This window comes from Pipistrellus hanaki (assembly GCF_964339955.1).
Source record: "Pipistrellus hanaki genome assembly, chromosome: 10".
NCBI classification, from domain to species: Eukaryota; Metazoa; Chordata; class Mammalia; order Chiroptera; family Vespertilionidae; genus Pipistrellus; species Pipistrellus hanaki.
This window is the reverse complement of record NC_140512.1, coordinates 34,540,617-34,558,962: the sequence shown is the minus strand read 5'-3', so window position 1 is coordinate 34,558,962 and position 18,346 is coordinate 34,540,617. Positions and strand designations below refer to the sequence as shown.

The 18,346-nt window shown below is 36.9% G+C and overlaps 1 protein-coding gene across 2 annotated transcripts in view; it reads left to right on the top strand.

Moving 5' to 3' along the window:
* Positions 1–18,346, top strand: part of THSD7A (thrombospondin type 1 domain containing 7A) — a 294,507-nt gene that overhangs the window by 127,555 nt on the left and 148,606 nt on the right. For both annotated transcript variants that reach the window (XM_084897092.1, XM_084897093.1), the window contains exons 3-4: positions 6,482–6,730; positions 10,194–10,375. In XM_084897092.1, the coding sequence (XP_084753218.1) occupies positions 6,482–6,730; positions 10,194–10,375 (431 nt within the window). The remainder of the gene's footprint in view (positions 1–6,481; positions 6,731–10,193; positions 10,376–18,346) is intronic.

Here is an 18,346-nt window from a genome sequence, read left to right as displayed (position 1 = left end):
ATTTAACAAAAGAGATTTCCAATAAAATTTAATTTTCTGTAAAGGGGAATAACTTTGAGATGTATATTGGAACATTGTGAAAAAATGATGAGATAAAAATATAGCTAACAATGGGGCAGTTTTTCATTAAGTTGAACAAATACTCTAGCATGAATTCCCAGATAGCTGTAAGGACTGCATTTTTCCTGTCTATTGCAATTTATCTAAAGATGTTGATTTTCAAGTCCTATTTCTGACTCTCGATTTCTTCCCTGAGCCTTTTTGAAACCTTTAAGAATGCATTGCAGGGGTCCTCAAACTTTTTAAAGTGGGGGCCAGATCACGGTCCCTCAGAGAGCTGGAGGGCCAGACTATATGAACTACTAATTCCTACTGTAACACCTTGGCTGCGCTCACTGCCCAAAAAACCTGGCGGGCAGGATCAGACTCCCCTGGGGGCTCCATGTGGCTCGCGGGCCATAGTTTGAAGACCCCTGCATTATAGAATGGCAAATAGAGTTATCGCCATTTAAATGATGAAGCTTTCCTATTTCTCTAGTGTAGAAAGAACTAAGCAAACTGTTCTTCATCCTGCAGACTGCATATCTCAAGAGTTTATTAAAGACTTTTTGATTCATGGGTAGAATATTTTAAAGTACTATTTCTCAAGAACTCTCTATGTCTTCCAATTTAAAGCCTCTTCTACAGTTTTATTACTCATAAAATACCATTGACTATCTTCAATGCTACATTGACAATGATTTCTTCCTATTTGGTTACCTACATCATAAAATTTATCAATTGAAAATATGTTGTCTATGCCTTGCCCAGTATTGAGGCAAATTAAACAAATGGATAAATAAAATAAGGCTGCAATATTTGAAATATAAAGTCCAATAGAGGAGAAATAGTATCGCACATGCAGAAATTAGAGATGAACAAGGGACAGTAAATAATCAAGTGTTCCTCTCTGTGTCCAAGGAGATACAGGTTTAGGTTAAGGGAGAATTTAGGTGGCTTCCAGAGAAGAAAGTTAATGTTGAAAGTTAGATTCAAATTTTTAAGTTTATTTGTATCGTCTTTGTGCCTAACATTTATAGGAATTGACAATTTAATCAATCATGACTATGGGATAAAGCCTCCGTGAAAGCCCAGAAGGTCTGGGTTTAGAGAGCTTTCCAGTTGGTGAGCATGTGGAGGTTGGGGGAGTGTCCCACCTGGAAAGTACCTGGAGGTGACAAACTTCTTCTACACATTCACTGAGGCATCGTTTCCATCCCGTGGTTCCTGACATATATTCCTTTCTAGTAAACTGGTGATTTAGTAAGTAAAATGCTTATGTTTGTCTGAGTTCTGTGAGCTCTACTGAATTAACGGAACCCAGAGAGAGAGAAATGAGAACCTTTGATTTATAGTTCGTCTGTCAGAAGCACAGGTGACCATCTGGGCTTGCAACTGGCAGCTGATGTGTGTGGTGGGCAGCCTGATAGGATGAAACCCTTAACCTGTGGAACCTGATGATACCTCTGGATAAAGAGTATCAGAATCAAGTTGATTTCTGGAACAACTTGCTATTGCCTGGGAATTGCTTGTTGGTACTGGGAACCCCCTCTGCTTCAACACACACGCAAATTCTCTCTCTCTCTCTCTCTCTCTCTCTCTCTCTCTCTCTCTCTCTCTCGCACACACACACACACACACTGAAATTGGTTACAGAACCCAAAATAACCCCTAAAATATTCATGTAGTTATGTTTTTATATATTTATTTGTTTAGTTGATGTTTTAAAAACAGAGGCAAAAAAAATCCTTCATGCTAAAAAATGTCTTCGACGTAAAGAATTGCCAAAATGATCCATGCCACGTAACGCAGTTTTCGAAATCTGGCAGGTAGTTTTTACCCAGTCTCGTGAAGCTATCTAGAGTTTTCACTCGGGCGGCTTTGGGATGGTGCCATGAATCTCCATGTTGGTCCGTTGCCTGAACTGCACGGGCGATAAGGAAACAGCTGCCTGTAAGCACTTGCTGTGTGAAATGACAGAAAATGTAGGCACCAGCCCTTCCAGGGAGGCCTCATTGCTGCAGCAGTTTATCCCATTACTAGAGACGTGCCGTGCTGATAGCCCGCATTCAGCTGTTGACCGGCAGCGTGGCCCTCAGCTGTAATAGGGAGCATATGATCACTCCAGCTGGCAGGTGACACCATCTGGCAACGTTCCCAGCAGCTCAACAAAAGATTTTCCAATATCAAAGCAAGGGGAAAGACCTCTGCCTTTTTTCTTTTCTTTTTTTTTAAGTGGTTTGACTATGAATGCATTTTGCTTCCACAAGAATTACTGCTTCTAACTTGATGAATTCTGCAAAGGAAAGGGCACACTCAGAGAATGAAATTAGCTGGGGGGGAAATTTGTTAACTTCTCATTTACATTGATAAATAAATGATAACTTATCGGAAATTAAACTTGTGCTTAAAAAGGACTGCAACTTGAATATAGTGAAAGCTTGGAAAGGTTTGCTGGTGTTTCTTGTTAAAGGCTCCATCTGAAAACACAGCCTATAAGAAGTGAGACTGGTTAGGTTATGAAAACATAGAGTCTTAAATTTTATTGGAGAAAGGGATCTTAGTGGACTTTTAGGAAAATGTGATTTCACCAGGTAGAAAGGCTGTGGGGCAGAGTACTCGCTACCAGATCAGAATCATGCACCTCAAGAGTGGCAGCTTGGGAACGTCTGGGGCCTTTGACCCTGAGCACCGAAGTCATCATTTTCTAACTTGCTACAGATTGGGGACTCAGAAAAACTGGGCAGTCCTCTGGGTCCATTCAGTTTTTTCATAGAAAAAGTAAACAGTAGATGAAGAGGAAAAAACAAATGTACCTGAGCATATATTATTTGATTAATTGCTGAATATAATGCTAACATTAAATCTGTTCATATGTACACATAAGATATGGGACCATAGAAATTACTGCCAATTGGTTGATGGTTCTCAGAACCATATCAGTCACATATCAGTCTATGTAAAAAATGCATCTATCTCAAAAAGCATGTCTTTTTTTTTTTTCTGAAATAGTCACTAGAATTACAATAATACTCTATATGTGGTTTAAGCCCCATTACCCTTATATTTTGCTGACCAAGATTAAGACAACCACTTTCATTCTTAGAACAAACTACCTAATCAAATAGAATGTGTGATCGTGTTGTCATAACAGAGTACAAAGCCCACATATATATTTTGCTTTATACAAACGAAATGAAAATTTAATCTTCTCTGAACACCAAATTGTGTTATTTATATAAAATTTGGGGGTGCTTGTTGATATTATGAAAAGGTTTAGGGTAATATCCTCCATATAAATAATCTTCCTGTAACATGGATAATATTATTGAATTGGTTTGTACCTTTACAGGAAGAAAAAAAAATGTTCTTTAATTCAATAATATTATAAGTGCTTATTATTGACTTATTCTGTAGGAGCTAAAAAACAAAACAAAAACAGATTGCTAAGGATCCTGTTTATAGATAATATGTTCTTAAGTGCCCAAATGATTTCTATTTATGAAAAAAATCATATGAGCTCATCACACTCTATAGGCCTCATGAAGAAGCTCGGAATTGGGCTGGGTTTGGGGGTTACCACAGGTTAGCTGGCTCATGAATCATCCAGTACCACCAGTACTGGTTCTTCTCAAGCTATCTATATTAAAGGATCAGATGCTGGCTGATTTTTATTTTTGTGTTTATTTGATTTTCTATAACTCCAACAACATGGTTTTACTGAGTATGTCTAGCATGTAGCTCATGTCATACACATCTTACCGTGGAATTCAACATGAACAAAACTGCCCTGTATAATGTTTGGTGAATCATGTCCACTGGTGGTGTACTTGAGTGTTGCAGACTTTAAATTGCTGTAACAATGCCTCAGCATTTACTTACAGTACTGTTCTTAGCTCATTACACACCTCTCACCAACCGTTGCACTCATCTATGGACCCCATTTTGAGTAGCCCTGTGCTAGTGGTATTTCCTGTACTACAAAGGCAGAAAACTATAACACACAACAAAATCTGCAAAGTTGCTTGCAGCCAGGTTTCTGGACCTGATTTAGACTCCAATAATGTGCTAGGTCTGGGCCTGGATTTTAAACGGAAGTCAGAGAAAGAAACAGAAGTACTCATTTAACAGGGAAGTTTAGTGCCAGAAATGAGGCTTCTTGTAGCCACCAAAGAAGCTTTCCGGATCAGAGAAATGGTGAAGTGATTTTGAAGGCTGGAAGCTGGAGGCTCGGCTTAGAAGCCTTTCCCTCCAGCCTATCCAATTGTTGTATAAACCACCTAATACCTGATACTAAATTTCTTTTTGTGTGATTTAGTTGGTTCCTGTTGTCTGAAAGAAATAAGGCTGCACTGATAAAGATCCATTTGCCAATTGTAATTATTGGGTGGCTTTATATTTTTTGACTGGTTAGCCATTAGCTCTAGATCAGCATTTCCAACTTCATTGTGCATATGGATCACCTGGGAATGTGAATACACTGGTTCTTATTTAGTAGAATAGCCTGGGGGGTCTGAGATTGTGCGGGTCTATCAAGCTTCCACAGACCAACCAACAAGCACAGCGCATGCCTTTGGCCTCCCAGAGTGTCATGTTTTTGTGAAAATCATAATGAATAGGATAGATAGTTCCTCTACGCTCGATGGTGTCAATTTTTTGCATGGCCAGAATGAAGGAGAGAATGGTTAGAGAACGGCAGCTGAATAATTTAGCAACCATGGATGATTTGGTGAACTTATTTAGTTTCACTAATAATAAAAAAATGAAGTTAATAAATATCACAGTGCTCATGGGCCTACCAAGGTTCACTGGAAGGCCACTTGTGAATTATGCAAGCCTAAAATGAGCCCCAGTACATGAGCGCTCAGCTACTCTTGTGGCCTTAGTTTTTGTCCTTTAATACGCTCATGGTTTCTAAAAGTCTAGAAGTCATCTGGAACTTTACCAAACCCTGAACCTTCTTTCTGGGTCTACCTACTGGGTTCTTCTCTCTCTTGGATACATCCTGGGTGCATCCATTTTAAATCTCATGAAGGATAGGACATGTATCCAAGAGGAAATTAAATAGGAGGAATTTTGTAAGAGAAGAAATACAGAAGTTATCATTTGGACATTATTTTGCCTGATTTCATGAATAAGCTCACAAGTATAAGTGTGAAAACTTGCTTACCACAGAAGAAGTTTTGCTCTATGGTTAGGGCTATATCTAATGCACTGTGTTCCCGGTACATGATATTTGAGTAAAAATGGGATTTTAGTCCTCTCTGAGGCTATAAGAAAAACAGAGCTGACTCATGAGGCCTTTTGACCACCACTCGCACTTCATCCTACTTTCCAGACATCTCAACTCAGACAAATAGACTCTGATGCTTCTAGCTGTCTCCTAAGAATGCAATTTTTGAACACATGCCAGTAAAATGAAGAGCGTTGAATGTGAGCTAGCACATTAAAATGGACCTGCCTCTGTATGGTTGATTACCGTAGTTAAATATAGCACCTGAATGACAAGCAGAACTATCAGTGCATTCTTCCATTGGAACAAATGGCTCTATCATGGCGACAGACTGCCTGTGTCTCATAAACATGCATTATTGGTTACTGAGAATGGGCAAGAGTTCAACTGAGAATCAACACGAGGCCTATCAATTCCAGGAGTATTCTCAAAGTGCATATGTCCTTAGTCGTGGACATTCATAACATCATCTTCATCTTCATATATAGACATTACAACTTAAAATCCAACATTCCTGCAATTCAGGAAGGCATAGATAGATTAGAGTTCAAACATAAATACTTTTCAATAAATATTAGACATATATTTACTGGATATATCTATAGTAATATAGATATAAATGGATTCTATTTCTAAAGCTTATGGTATATTTAAATAAGATATTCGTATGTATACTGTGTATTAAAGTGTGAACTGGAAAAGTTGATTTATTTGAATAAACATGCAATATAATTATTAGTGACAATCAACGTTTCAAATGATATTATGATAATGTTAAGCAAACTACTTTTTCTATTTAAAACCATATTGTATTGAGTTGGCCAGGCATGTCTATTTAAATCACTAAACAGAATGGAAATTATCATATGGTAACAGTTCCTGGTTTCTCATTCTCTAAATTAAAACAAATCTGGAGTGAGTGAAATGAACAATATGGTAAACTTCGTTTCGGCTAATTTTGCTTAGTCCCTTTATTTTCTATTTCCCATGAATGGTTTAACAACTCCTACAAAATAGGAGGAAATGCAAATGTTAGCTTTGGGTCTAACTGCTTTTACACATCATAAATGTTGATGCATTTTCAATGAAATTAGAATTCCACCTCCAAGTAGACATAAAAATGTCCAGGCTGATTTCACTGTGGAACACAGAAGGCCAAGTTCATAACTGCCTGTGTGTGTGATGAGAATATCAATGCCCTTTTCGCAGATTGTGCCAGCAGGAGAAGTTGCCAATGACCTTCCAGTCCTGTGTGATCACCAAAGAGTGCCAGGTGTCGGAGTGGTCCGAGTGGAGCCTCTGCTCAAAGACTTGCCACGATATGGTGTCCCCTAAAGGCACTCGTGTAAGGACACGGGTCATCAGGCAGTTTCCCATTGGCAGCGACGAAGAGTGTCCAGAACTTGAGGAAACTGAACCCTGCGTGTCTCAAGGAGAGGCAGCTGCCCCCTGCGCCACGTGAGTGAATAAGGCTGCAGCCTCTGCCGCCGTCTCTGCCCAAATTGCATGTCTGTTCAGCTGTTTAATTCCAACTGAAGAGTAGGTTGAGAAATAGTGATTTTTACAAATCTTAAGTGAGGAAAAATATCTCTTTACAAACACTATCCTAAAAAAATTATTTTAACCAATAAAAGTGTTGTTAGCAAGCTGTATTTTTCAAATTTCCATGAGGGCTAGACTTTTAGCAGCAATTTTCTGTTTATATATTTTTCTATAATAGGTATTGGCAAACTTATTCTTCAAAGAGGAAGAGTGCAGCCCTATCTGATTTGGCTCAGTGGATAGAGCATCAGTCTGCTGACTGAAAGGTCCCAGGTTTGATTCCGGTCCAGGGCATGTACCTTGGTTGTAGGCACATCCCCAGTAGGAGGTGTGTAGGAGGCAGCTGATCGATGTTTCTCTCTCATTGATGTTTCTAGCTCTCTATCCCTCTCCCTTCCTCTCTGTAAAAAATCAAAAATATATATATATATATATCAATATATATATATATTTTTTTTTTATTTATTTTTTTTTTTAAAGGGAGAGTGCAAATGTATTAGGCTTTATGAGTCAAATAGATGCAACTCTTATCTCTGGAACTACAGATAATATGTAAATGGGTGTGGATATGTTCCAATAAAACTTTACTTATAAGAGTAGAAGACAGGTTGGATTTGGTTGTCAGGTTGTCCATCCTATAAGGTAAAATAAGAAAGTCCTATTAAAATTCAGTACTACATATAACAAATCTATTGAATAGAATAAAATACATCAAAATAATAAGACTTGAAGCTCCTTGATGACAAAGATTGTGTCTATTTTTTTTTAAACTGAGACTCATATAACTCAGGGCCTGACACAGAGTAAGTGTCCAATAAATGTTCATTGAATTCAGATAAATTCTGGAATATTTGGCACCATAACCTTATTCTTTTTATCATTTTAAAAATATGACTTCCAAGACATTACTGTGAATCATCTTCAAAATAAATACATTTCAGCTTAGTCTGAATATAGAGTACTTAGAATATTTACAAAAAACAACTTGGAGAATCTTATTTTCTCAGTAGATATATACAAGCTTCATTAGGTTTTCCTCTGGAATAGTGCAAGCATTTAAAGAACATGAACTTCCTGAGTCAGGGAGGAGGAAAATATTACTCCTACTCCTGCTTCTAAGAAGAATAACTCAAGAATAGTGACGGTTTGTATGAGACCTTCCATCCTGCAGCACTTTGGAATCCTCCCTTCTCCCCCGACGTAACAAGTGACTGGAAGCCCAGAGAGCTTCCTGCCGGTCTCCTCCGCCAGCCCCACTGATGCCTGGGCTCCTCTCAGCGTAATAGGCTCTGGGAATTTGCCTGGATCTCCAGCCGGAGTATCCTCCAGCCGGAGTATCCGTGTCCTGTGAATTTCTTTTATTTTCGTCTCAAGCTAGGTGTTTTATTCTTTCTCTTCTTAGATATTCAAGCACCATTAACAAAATAAATATATATTCTGAGTCTCTTTATCTCCCCCGCCCCCTTGCTGTTGGGAGAATAGCACTTTTAGAATGTGTCACCAATTTACTCCCTCTCCCCCCCACACACACAATTGATTTCAGAGAGGAAAGAAGAGGGAGAGAGACATAGAAACGTCAGTGATGAGAGAGAACCATGGATCGGCTGTCTCCTGCAAACATCCCCACTAGAGACAAAGCCCGCAACCCAGGCATGTGCCCCGAATGGGAATCGAACCATGACTGTCTGGTTCATAGGTTGATGTTCAACCACTGAGCCACACCGGCTGGACACCAACTTACATTATTGGAAATGTATTCCTTTCTTAGGACTTCTTAGGTGACCTAAATTGAGACTGCATTCTATAAAAATGCAAAGTGTTAGTTTAACTCCCCTGATGAATGATTTCATTGGCTTTACTTTTCTCACACCCCTGCCTGCCACCTTCTACACTTTGCCTAAGGCATCAACTACCCATGTTTTTAGAATTAACCTGAATGCTGTACTTCCTTTATAAACATGTGTCAGGAGTGTTATTGCTTGATGCGCCTGTTCTGCACCTTTGTTAAGCCATGAACCCTCACTTATGAAGATGAAAAAGGGTCAGGAAAGTCAGCTCTCCTGTCATGAAACTTTCCCATTGACAAAGCAGAGCATGGAGATCAGACATCGCAGAGCCCATTTAATATCTCCTTCTAATCGACATGAGCATTAGCACATCCATTTGCACCTATGCTGGCCGTTAATCTGATTAGTAGGGGAGCGTCTTGGTTAAAGTGACACCAAGTGCTACATGAGCCATGTTCTTTGTGCTTTCAGACTATCCATTTTCCCTGAGGTGGAGAAATGCCACCACTTCCTATCTTCTTTGGCATCAGGAAATGGTTCCCTGCCTATCTCCTTAAAGCATGTGCTGGGCTGACAAGATCCTGACATTTCTTCCACATCATAATCTTGATTGGAGCTTTAATTTAGAATCACAGATTGTCTTTCCTGTGATCCACTGATTAGAAACGTCAGCTCTTTTCGTCATTTATCAGCACTCATCAGGGAAGCTCAGTGCTACAGAAAAACACTCATTCTTTTTCGTTGTTGGTAATCTTCACCAAAGGATATTTTTTCCATTGGTTTTTATTTATTTTATTTACTTATTTTTATTGTTTAAAGTATTATATATGTCTCCTTTTTCCCTGATTGACACCCCTTCCCCTTTCCATTGGTTTTAAAGAGAGTGGAGAGAGAGGAAGAGGGAGAGACAGACAGACTCATTTATTGATTGCCTCCCTCCTGCACCCCAACCAGTGCCAGGGATAAAGCCCACCAACTGAGGTGTGTGCCCTTGACTAGAATTGAACCCTGACCCTTGAGTCCACAGGTTGATGTTCTACCCACTAAAAAAAACTGGCTAGGGCAAAATCACTCATTCTTGACAATGAAAGAAACCTCTAAATTGTTGTTACATTTTTTTTAATCCTAAAGCACAATTATAATTTTGATCTAGTACGAAGAAGCAATTTTCATGCATTTTATTAAAGGCAAAACAAATGTTTGGGTTGATCATCACTTGGAATGTTTTTCATTCTTAGATTCAGTCCCACTTTGTTTATAAGTATTGAAAAAGAGCAAGCCTGAGTTTAGGTTAACGGAACATAAAATTTCATGTTTTCAGCATTATGCTCTCTTGTAATAAAATATTTATAAGCAACCTCCAGTGATTGCAATTAAAACAGGATCATCTTAAATTAAACTCCTCCTTAAATGGAGCACTGCTGAGGATAAAGGAGAAGAGATTGAATCTGAATCTACACCGGAGATATGGTAGTTTATGATTGCTTCAAGAGGAAAGTGTTTTTTGAATTATTTTTTTAAGAAAAAAAAATGAGCAGAGCAGAGTTTTTTCAGTAGACATGGCTGCCACTGATGGCGTTTTCTTTATTCAGGTATGGCTGGAGAGCCACAGAGTGGACCGAGTGCCGTGTGGACCCTTTGCTCAGTCAGCAGGACAAGAGGCGAGGCAACCAGACAGCCCTCTGTGGAGGGGGGGTCCAGACCCGAGAGGTGTACTGTGTGCAGACCAATGAAAACCTCCTCTCACACTTAAACACCCACAAGGACAAAGAAGGTAAGCTGTGTTTCTTTTCAAGGATCAGGCATGGAGACCGAGCTTGGGATGCTGCAGGAGTATATACCCAGTCATCTGGGGCATGCATAGCCATATTTCTGTTCACATTATGGTTGCTGACCACTATGGTGAACAATAATTCAAATTTTGGTTATAACAATTTAATTCAATTCCATCTTTGGTCAGTTCTGATTTGCTGACAGATGTATCATTAAATTTTCTAACTTTAAGCTCTGAGTGAAAACTTAGGAGTAGTTATTTATAAAAATAGAATAAAAACTAATCTTGTAATTATATGCAAAGAAGTATATATTCTAAAGCCCAATGTTTTTCGCTTGGTATAAGAAGTATAACCTGCTTATTAAAAAAAATCCCCCTTTTTCTATTTATAATGTGGTTGAAAATATGTTAATTATAGTGTTGAGTAAAAAATTCAACTTGAGTTTAAATGAAATCAATACAGAATAAATACAGAATCAAACTACAGTAAAAACAGAACAAAAAGAAACATTTAACCCAAAAGTCTGACTTATTTTAACCTTTCAATTAAACACATTTTAGAATATTTTTATTTCAATCTCAGTTTTGGACCAGATATAATAAATGTACAAAAGGGTAAGTGATTTTGAGATGGCCAGGGAAAAATGTATAGATTATCATACATTAATATTACTCTGACATTCTAATCATTATTGGATCAAGTTTATATTCAATTACTAGCTTTTATGTCCAAACAAATATGGATATTTTTAAGCAAAGCTGTAAGCTGACCCTCTTACATTTCTCTCTACCTGAAGGATAACAGTATGTCTACCACTAATGTATTCAATGTATTTTTAGTTAATAACAGAGTTCCAAAAGTTACGTAAGATGGTGAAGATAGAAATGTCAATACAAATCTTGTGTCAGGAAAATGTTCATAGTCATCATGAGGGCACGTAAACAAGCCAACCTATAATAATAAAAGTGTAATATGCTAATTAGACCAGAGAGCTGAACGACCTTCTGGATGTCCTTCCGGACAAAGCCAACGCTGTAAGGGCTGAGCCCCTTGTATAAATTTCACGCATTGGGCCTCTAGTAATTAATAATGCAATGTGCTATGAGTTAGAAATGAGTATTAGAATAATGGTAGGGGGATCACAGAAACAGAAACCTTCATAGAGGAGGGAAGTGGTACTTGAGCCAAGTGATGAGGAGAATGTGCCATAAAGTTAAAGGGGTCGGGAATGCAAGAGGGAACAGCATTAGCAAACCATTAAAGAGAAGCAAAAACAAAAGAGAAATCTTGCCAGATAAGATGAGTATGTTGTATTTAGCAAGTTGTGGTATGATGGGGTAGTATTTCCCAGCAAATGTGTTGGTTGGAAAGGGTAAAGAATAAAGACCTTAGTTCATATTAACAGAGACCAAAAAAGGGGGCAGGAGATATGTAGAGAATGAATCTGATCAAGAATAACCAGAAAAAAAAGAGAGGAAAGAACCAAGAGAAATGGGTGTTTCAAAAAACAAAAGATGATTTTACTGCCTCCCTGAAAAGGAGTGGCACCTGTGACCAGCAATTCATGAAAAACAGTCACGGAAGTTTTGCATGTGTAACTTGCAAAATTTAATTGTTTTTTATCCACTAACTTTCATAGCGCGTCAACTCATTTAGGAATCTAGCCTCGGGATACATTTTACTGCTAATATATCTTGAAGTTGTAAGGAAGAGGTATAAAACAGGTAATGTTAGTACATTAATATTTTCTTGGCCACTTTAATGGCTACGTTTTTAACACTCTTAGGTGGATTTATTATAGCCGTCCTCTCAGAATAATATAATTTCATTGCTAGAGGTAGTTTGGAGTTTAGTTTCTGAATGTCAATTATGTCCTGTAGGTTATTACTTTCAAAAGAGCCTTTGGGGTTTGGAATTGGAACTGGATACATTTTTAAAATCATTTTGTTATGGAGTTTCCCTACTGCTGTCACACAGCAGAATGCCAAATAAATAAATAAATAAATAAATAAATAAATGTCACACCAAAAAGAAAAAGAAAAAAAAGAATATTATTGTAAGATGTATCTTTTGGAGTAGCAAATGCCAAAGCAAAGATCAGTGGATATAGAAATAATCAGTTCTTTTAAAATTAATATTTATCATGGAAGCATGTAACATGAATAACTTAGGAATATGTGTCCTTTTATGTCACATAGCAAGACTACTATAATCCTCTTTGGGGAAAAACAAACCAGTCAGTTGATTTTTTTCCTAAAAGTTTCAGCTTTTACCTCTCAGAACTTAGACTATGTAAGTTTCCCCCTGGAAGAACTTAGCATTTCTCAATAGGAAACTTATTCAATACACCAGCATCCCAAGGACTATAAATATGTGTGGCTGGAGCACAATGTGACTGTGGAGAATGTTCCATGTATCTTCATTCAATAACTATGAAAGGATGAAGGCTTACTTTACGAAGAGAGGGAAATCTGTCAAAATAACTCCCTCATTAATTCTATGAAGAAGGTACTGATCTCAGGAAAGTCTGACTGTGTCACCATGAACATCCTACCCTAAGAGCAATTTATATTATACTTCATTTGAAGAACAAAATCCACACTTGTTTTGGCAGATCTATACATCGTGTTCCAGAAAAGTTGTTTTCACCAAGCTATTAACATACATTAGCTCAAAATAAAATAACTCAAAAATAAAATTTTTTGATACAAAAATACTGAAAAAAGATATTCAATTCATATAACTTCCTTTATTATCTTGGCATATCATATTTATTATACAAGTAGTGACCACCTTAGCACGATTTAATTCAATTTTCACGACCTTGGGTGGTGTGAGTCAGTTAACAGTAGTAAAGACAATGTTGAATGGAAATACTTAATGTGACCTAGGATGTTGAATGGAAATACTTAATGTGACCTAGGTAACCCTTCCAACCCTGACAACTGAGAAGAGCTAGCAATAACACTCGGCCATTTCTGTTCAGCCAGCTGATTAGAGTTCCAGTAGGCTGAAAAGTGTCCAGCTTACACTGGCATGAAATCTACCGTTATCAGAAAGTGACGGGAAGAAGCCTTGCCCATGGCGAGGTTACTGGGGTAAGCCCTAGAAAGCTGATGAAATGTTGCTGATCATTGGATGCATGAACATAAATTGATTTTTTTTTTTACAAGCTCAAAGTGAAATGAAAGTAGATTAATTACAGTCACTAAGAATTTCTTTCATTTGAAATAGATTGAACATGTTTTTAAATGAGGGCAACCAAAAGCATTGGTTATAAAGCACCATGGAGCTTGCCGTGATTTATATTATAGGAAACTTACGAACATTCTTTGGTAGAAAATATATCTAATAATCCACGTGAAATCTGGATGAGGTCTGTAGGATTTGAGGTAATTAAGAAAGACAACATGGATAATGAGCCTGTATGATGACATAGCATGAGATAAACCAGCAGAAAGTTCTGGAGGATCAATGGAAAGATGGATGGAGTGAAACATGATTGAGCTATGAATGGATAGACAGAAGGATGAGCTCATGCTCTGCAACAAATTAAGGAGAATAAAAATAGTCACTATCCCTAAATGAAATAAAAATTCTTTATGGTCTTTGTAGTCTATTATCTACCATTTCCACAAACTAGCCTACTTTACTCAAAGCTATTTTGAAAAAAAAAAAAAAAAAAGGATATTCTTATAGTTCTATTTCCCTGTGATTTCAGAAAGTAAATATCAGAGTACACCAAAGGCTAGTGCTGCACCTTTCCTACCCATCATTTTTGAAATTACAGGTAGGTAAGAATATTTTACATGACATCTCAATCAGAAATGTGTATCCCTACAAATTCTCTGATACAGTGGTAGAAATATAGTGGTTTAGTTCTGTGTTGCTAGAACTATATCAAAGCTGTCCCATAAAATAGAAATTATTTAATGTTTCTTTGATTATCTATAGCATCATTATATGGATATAAATTATAGGAAAAACATAAACATATTTAAAAATTTGCTTATGTAAAACTGTCACTAGGACCCCACAATTATAAAAACAGATATGTAAAGTTTGGTTGTGAACACTTTGTTGAGATAAATTAATGAAGGTATGACCATTTTTCATAATTTATCATATTTTTAAGCATAGTACTTTGTGCTCTACTAATGTCAATATGGTAAATGAAAAAGGAATTAAATCACACAATGGCTGCATTTTAGAAAGAATCTACACTGAAACAGGGAATGTCAAAACCACTATAATATAGACAATCCCTGAGTGAACCAGATCCTTCTTGGAAATTAGATCTCTGGATATTTTGTGAGAGAGAAGGGCTGTTACACTATGAAGTTTCTCTGGATCAGTAGAGTAAAAAATAGAAAGAGAGATGCCAGGAGGTTTCAGCCACTGGGATAGAAGCTAATAAAAATGTACCTGCTGGGAAATAGATTAGCTCATCCCTTGTCTACTCTAGAAGTCAGTTGGAATTTTTAGTAGAGGAAGAGCTTACTAATGAGATACCAGGAAATACTCAACCAAAAAGATACAAAAGAAAAATATGATGAAGCAGCTTGGACATCATGTAAACATAGAAACAGTACTTATACTACCTTTGATTTGGTTAACATTTAGTAAACATTTGTTATTTGATATGTTTGTTCTCTCACTTGTAAAATAGTTCAGTTTAAGTAGTCTGAAGATTGCCTCTTGAACATACCAAACATACTTTCTTTAAGACCTTTTCTATTTCAGCAAGAGTTTATATTTACACCAGCCTGTTCTTTACCCCAGAATAAGTATTTATTCACACCTCTGAGTTGGAATAGAGGAAACATGACTTAGTTGTTAAATCAAATGAGGAGGGTCAAAACACACTTTATTTCAGGCTGGCCACTCATTTCAGAGAACGTATATTATATCTATATTCTCTCTTCTAATACAGATAGCTTTAACATCAACCGAATTTTCATCCTAAGGCTACTTTCAGTAGCACACTAGACAATCAGAAGACCTGGTTTTTATTTCTGCGTGGCCCTCTGCCCTTATCCACTTAACTTTTATTTGCCTGAAAAGGCCTACTTAATGACTCTGAAATACGACTGGAAATGGAACAGCAGAACAACTGAATATCATCCTACATAGAACATCTAGACATGCAGACTGCAGTATTGTTTTAAATGCTTTTAAGAGCAGAACTGATGCCTTGAAACTAAATGATTCCCCAAAAACAAACCAGGAAAAGTGAACTAATGCTTTCTGTGGTCATCCTTGGGTAGGAATGGTACAGGAAGAGAGTTGCACATTAAGGAGTCTTGGGGGGAGTGAAGCCCAAAAGGGTCATAACATAAAAGTCTTAGGCAGAGAAAGAAAGCACAAGCAGACATGTTGCATTACACCATCCACCTTAAAGGGTTGTAGCATCAACGAGTGAGCAGAGAAATTCAATTTACCTTTGGAGAGAGATGATCAGAAGCCGGTCAGCTTCAGCTTCAAGTTGGGGCAAAATCAAATCTCTCCTAAGAATTCCCACTATAGGTCTGTACCCCCACTAGTTTAAGTTTCAAATTTATGGTACTTCCATGAGTTGAAAGACTACTGAGAAATTAACATAACAAATGGTGTCAGGTAAATGGTACCACTGGGTGCCTGACAGAAGCAAAAATAAAAATTATGAAGAGGGAATCCCTTAACCCAAGCCACAGGATTTCCACAGATAAACTGCATCATTAAAAATTGCAGACTACACAAGGAAAAATAATCCATAGTAAACAGGATTTCAAATGCCCAACAAAGAGTAAAACTAGAGTCAAGGTTGGAAATAGCAGATAGAGATCATAGAATGAATATGCTAAAACTTATTAAAGATGTAAAGAAAAAATTTTAATATTAGATGTAATGAGTCAAAATGAAAAAAGAACAGATTATAAAAGAAATAAGTTCTAGAACTAAAGAGTACTTTGGCTGGAAATACCGTAAATGGAGATATTAGAGAAATTAAGCTAAACAGTTAATTATCTGAAGATAAATACAAGGAAATTGATTCAAAATGCAACACTGAAAAAAGGTGAAAATACATGTGAATAGTCATGCAGAATTAAATAAGAAGATTCAGAATGAGAGAATCAAGGGAAAAGATGAATTTCCTGAATTGATGAAAGACAGGATTGTGCAGAGTCAAGAAGAAAAGTTTCCAAGCAAGAGAATACTATATGCACATTTAGGCACAATGTAGTGAGATTTCAGCTCATAAAATGCAAGAACATATTAAAAAGAATTAGAAGTTAAAAATTAACTTCAAAGGAATTAACAAATTAAGAGCAAAACGTTCAACAGCTGCAAAGAAAACAAAATAATAAAAATGATGTATTAAAGGTACTGAGAAGAAAATAACTTTCAACCTAAATTATTTATCCAGCTCCCTATTATTATAAATTGTGGGCAAAATTAAGACACAAGTAGAAGGGTTTACCTCATTGAACCCTCACGGAAAGAACTGCTAAATGATAATGTCTAGGAAGAAGGAAACTGACCCCAGAAAAAGAATTCAAGAGGTGCAAAGAATTTGGAAAACACCTGGGTAACCTATTTAACTATAGGTTTGTATGAAGCAGTGCTGATATGTTTCATGACTAAACACTGAACAATTAGTTAATGAACACCATTAACATGTGACATGAGGGAGTAGTAAGTATATTTGGGAAAGGGTAGAGATACTAAAAATCCTTATATATAATTAAGTCATTGTGCATGTTAAGTATTTAAAAACATTTATGTAATAAATAAATATCCTATATAATAAAAGCCTAATATCCAAAGTGTCTGACCATTCATTTGACCTTTTGGCCAGTTGCTATGATGCACACTGACCACCAGATGGCAGATGCTCTGACTTGTAGGTTAGCTTGCTGCTGGGGTCCAGCTGATCAGGACTGGGCAATACTGGCTGGACATGATGTGGAGCTCTCCAGCGGTCCCTCTCCAGCCCCAATCGTGCACCGGTGGGGTTGCCCCTTGGTCTGGCCTGTGGGGATCAGGCCAAAATCAACTCTCCGACATCCCCTGAGAGGTCCTGGATTGCAAGGGGCCACAGGCCAGAACAAGGGACCACACTGGTGCACAAATCCATGCACTGGGCTGCTAGTTAATATGTAATTATATAATCATAAGAGAGCATAATCCATTCTTAATAACAATTATATATACTTCATAATCTAACAGAGGAAATAAAAGGGACTAAATAAAATTCAATTGATTCAATAAGAGGTACTGAATAAGAGAAAAAAACTTTTTCTTACAGATGATCTAATTAAAACATAAAAAAGAATAAAAATTTAGAAATATGGGTTTTAAATATCAAAGTTTATTACATAAAATCATTTTTAAAAATCATTGCTACATCTATGAAACCAACCAGCTGCATTGTTAGTGTTTACAGTGATCAAAGAGTTGCATCACTCAGTCTGAACATTCCCCACTGCTGGCAAATACATAACACGCTAACAGACCACACACATTGCATTTTCCAGGCAGAGCCCTCTTCACATCAGTGTACCAATGAAGATTTTATTTTCTCAAGGAAATAATGTGAGATTGACTGAAATTGTATATGTGCACAATGCTAAAACTATTTGGAAGGTTGAATGGTTAGATAGGTTAAATGGCATCTGATAGAAAATTTTCTTGCATGATAAAAAATGACCAAACTTTTCTTCAGTATATTTAGAGTAAAGGTTGATCTCTACAAACATAACACATAATAAAAAATTATATTGCCAAATTGGCACTGTTCAATGAAGCATGAAAATGATTGCAAACTTAAAGCTGAAGGAGAAAATTCTGAAACATCTGAAAATTCATGAGTATTTCAAACCTATCTCCTTTTCTATTATTCTATTTTTTTTTCCAGTTTGCTAAAGGAAAGGTGAATGGCATTGGCATTATTACCAAGCCAAAGGTAATAAAGACAAAGGAATATAATA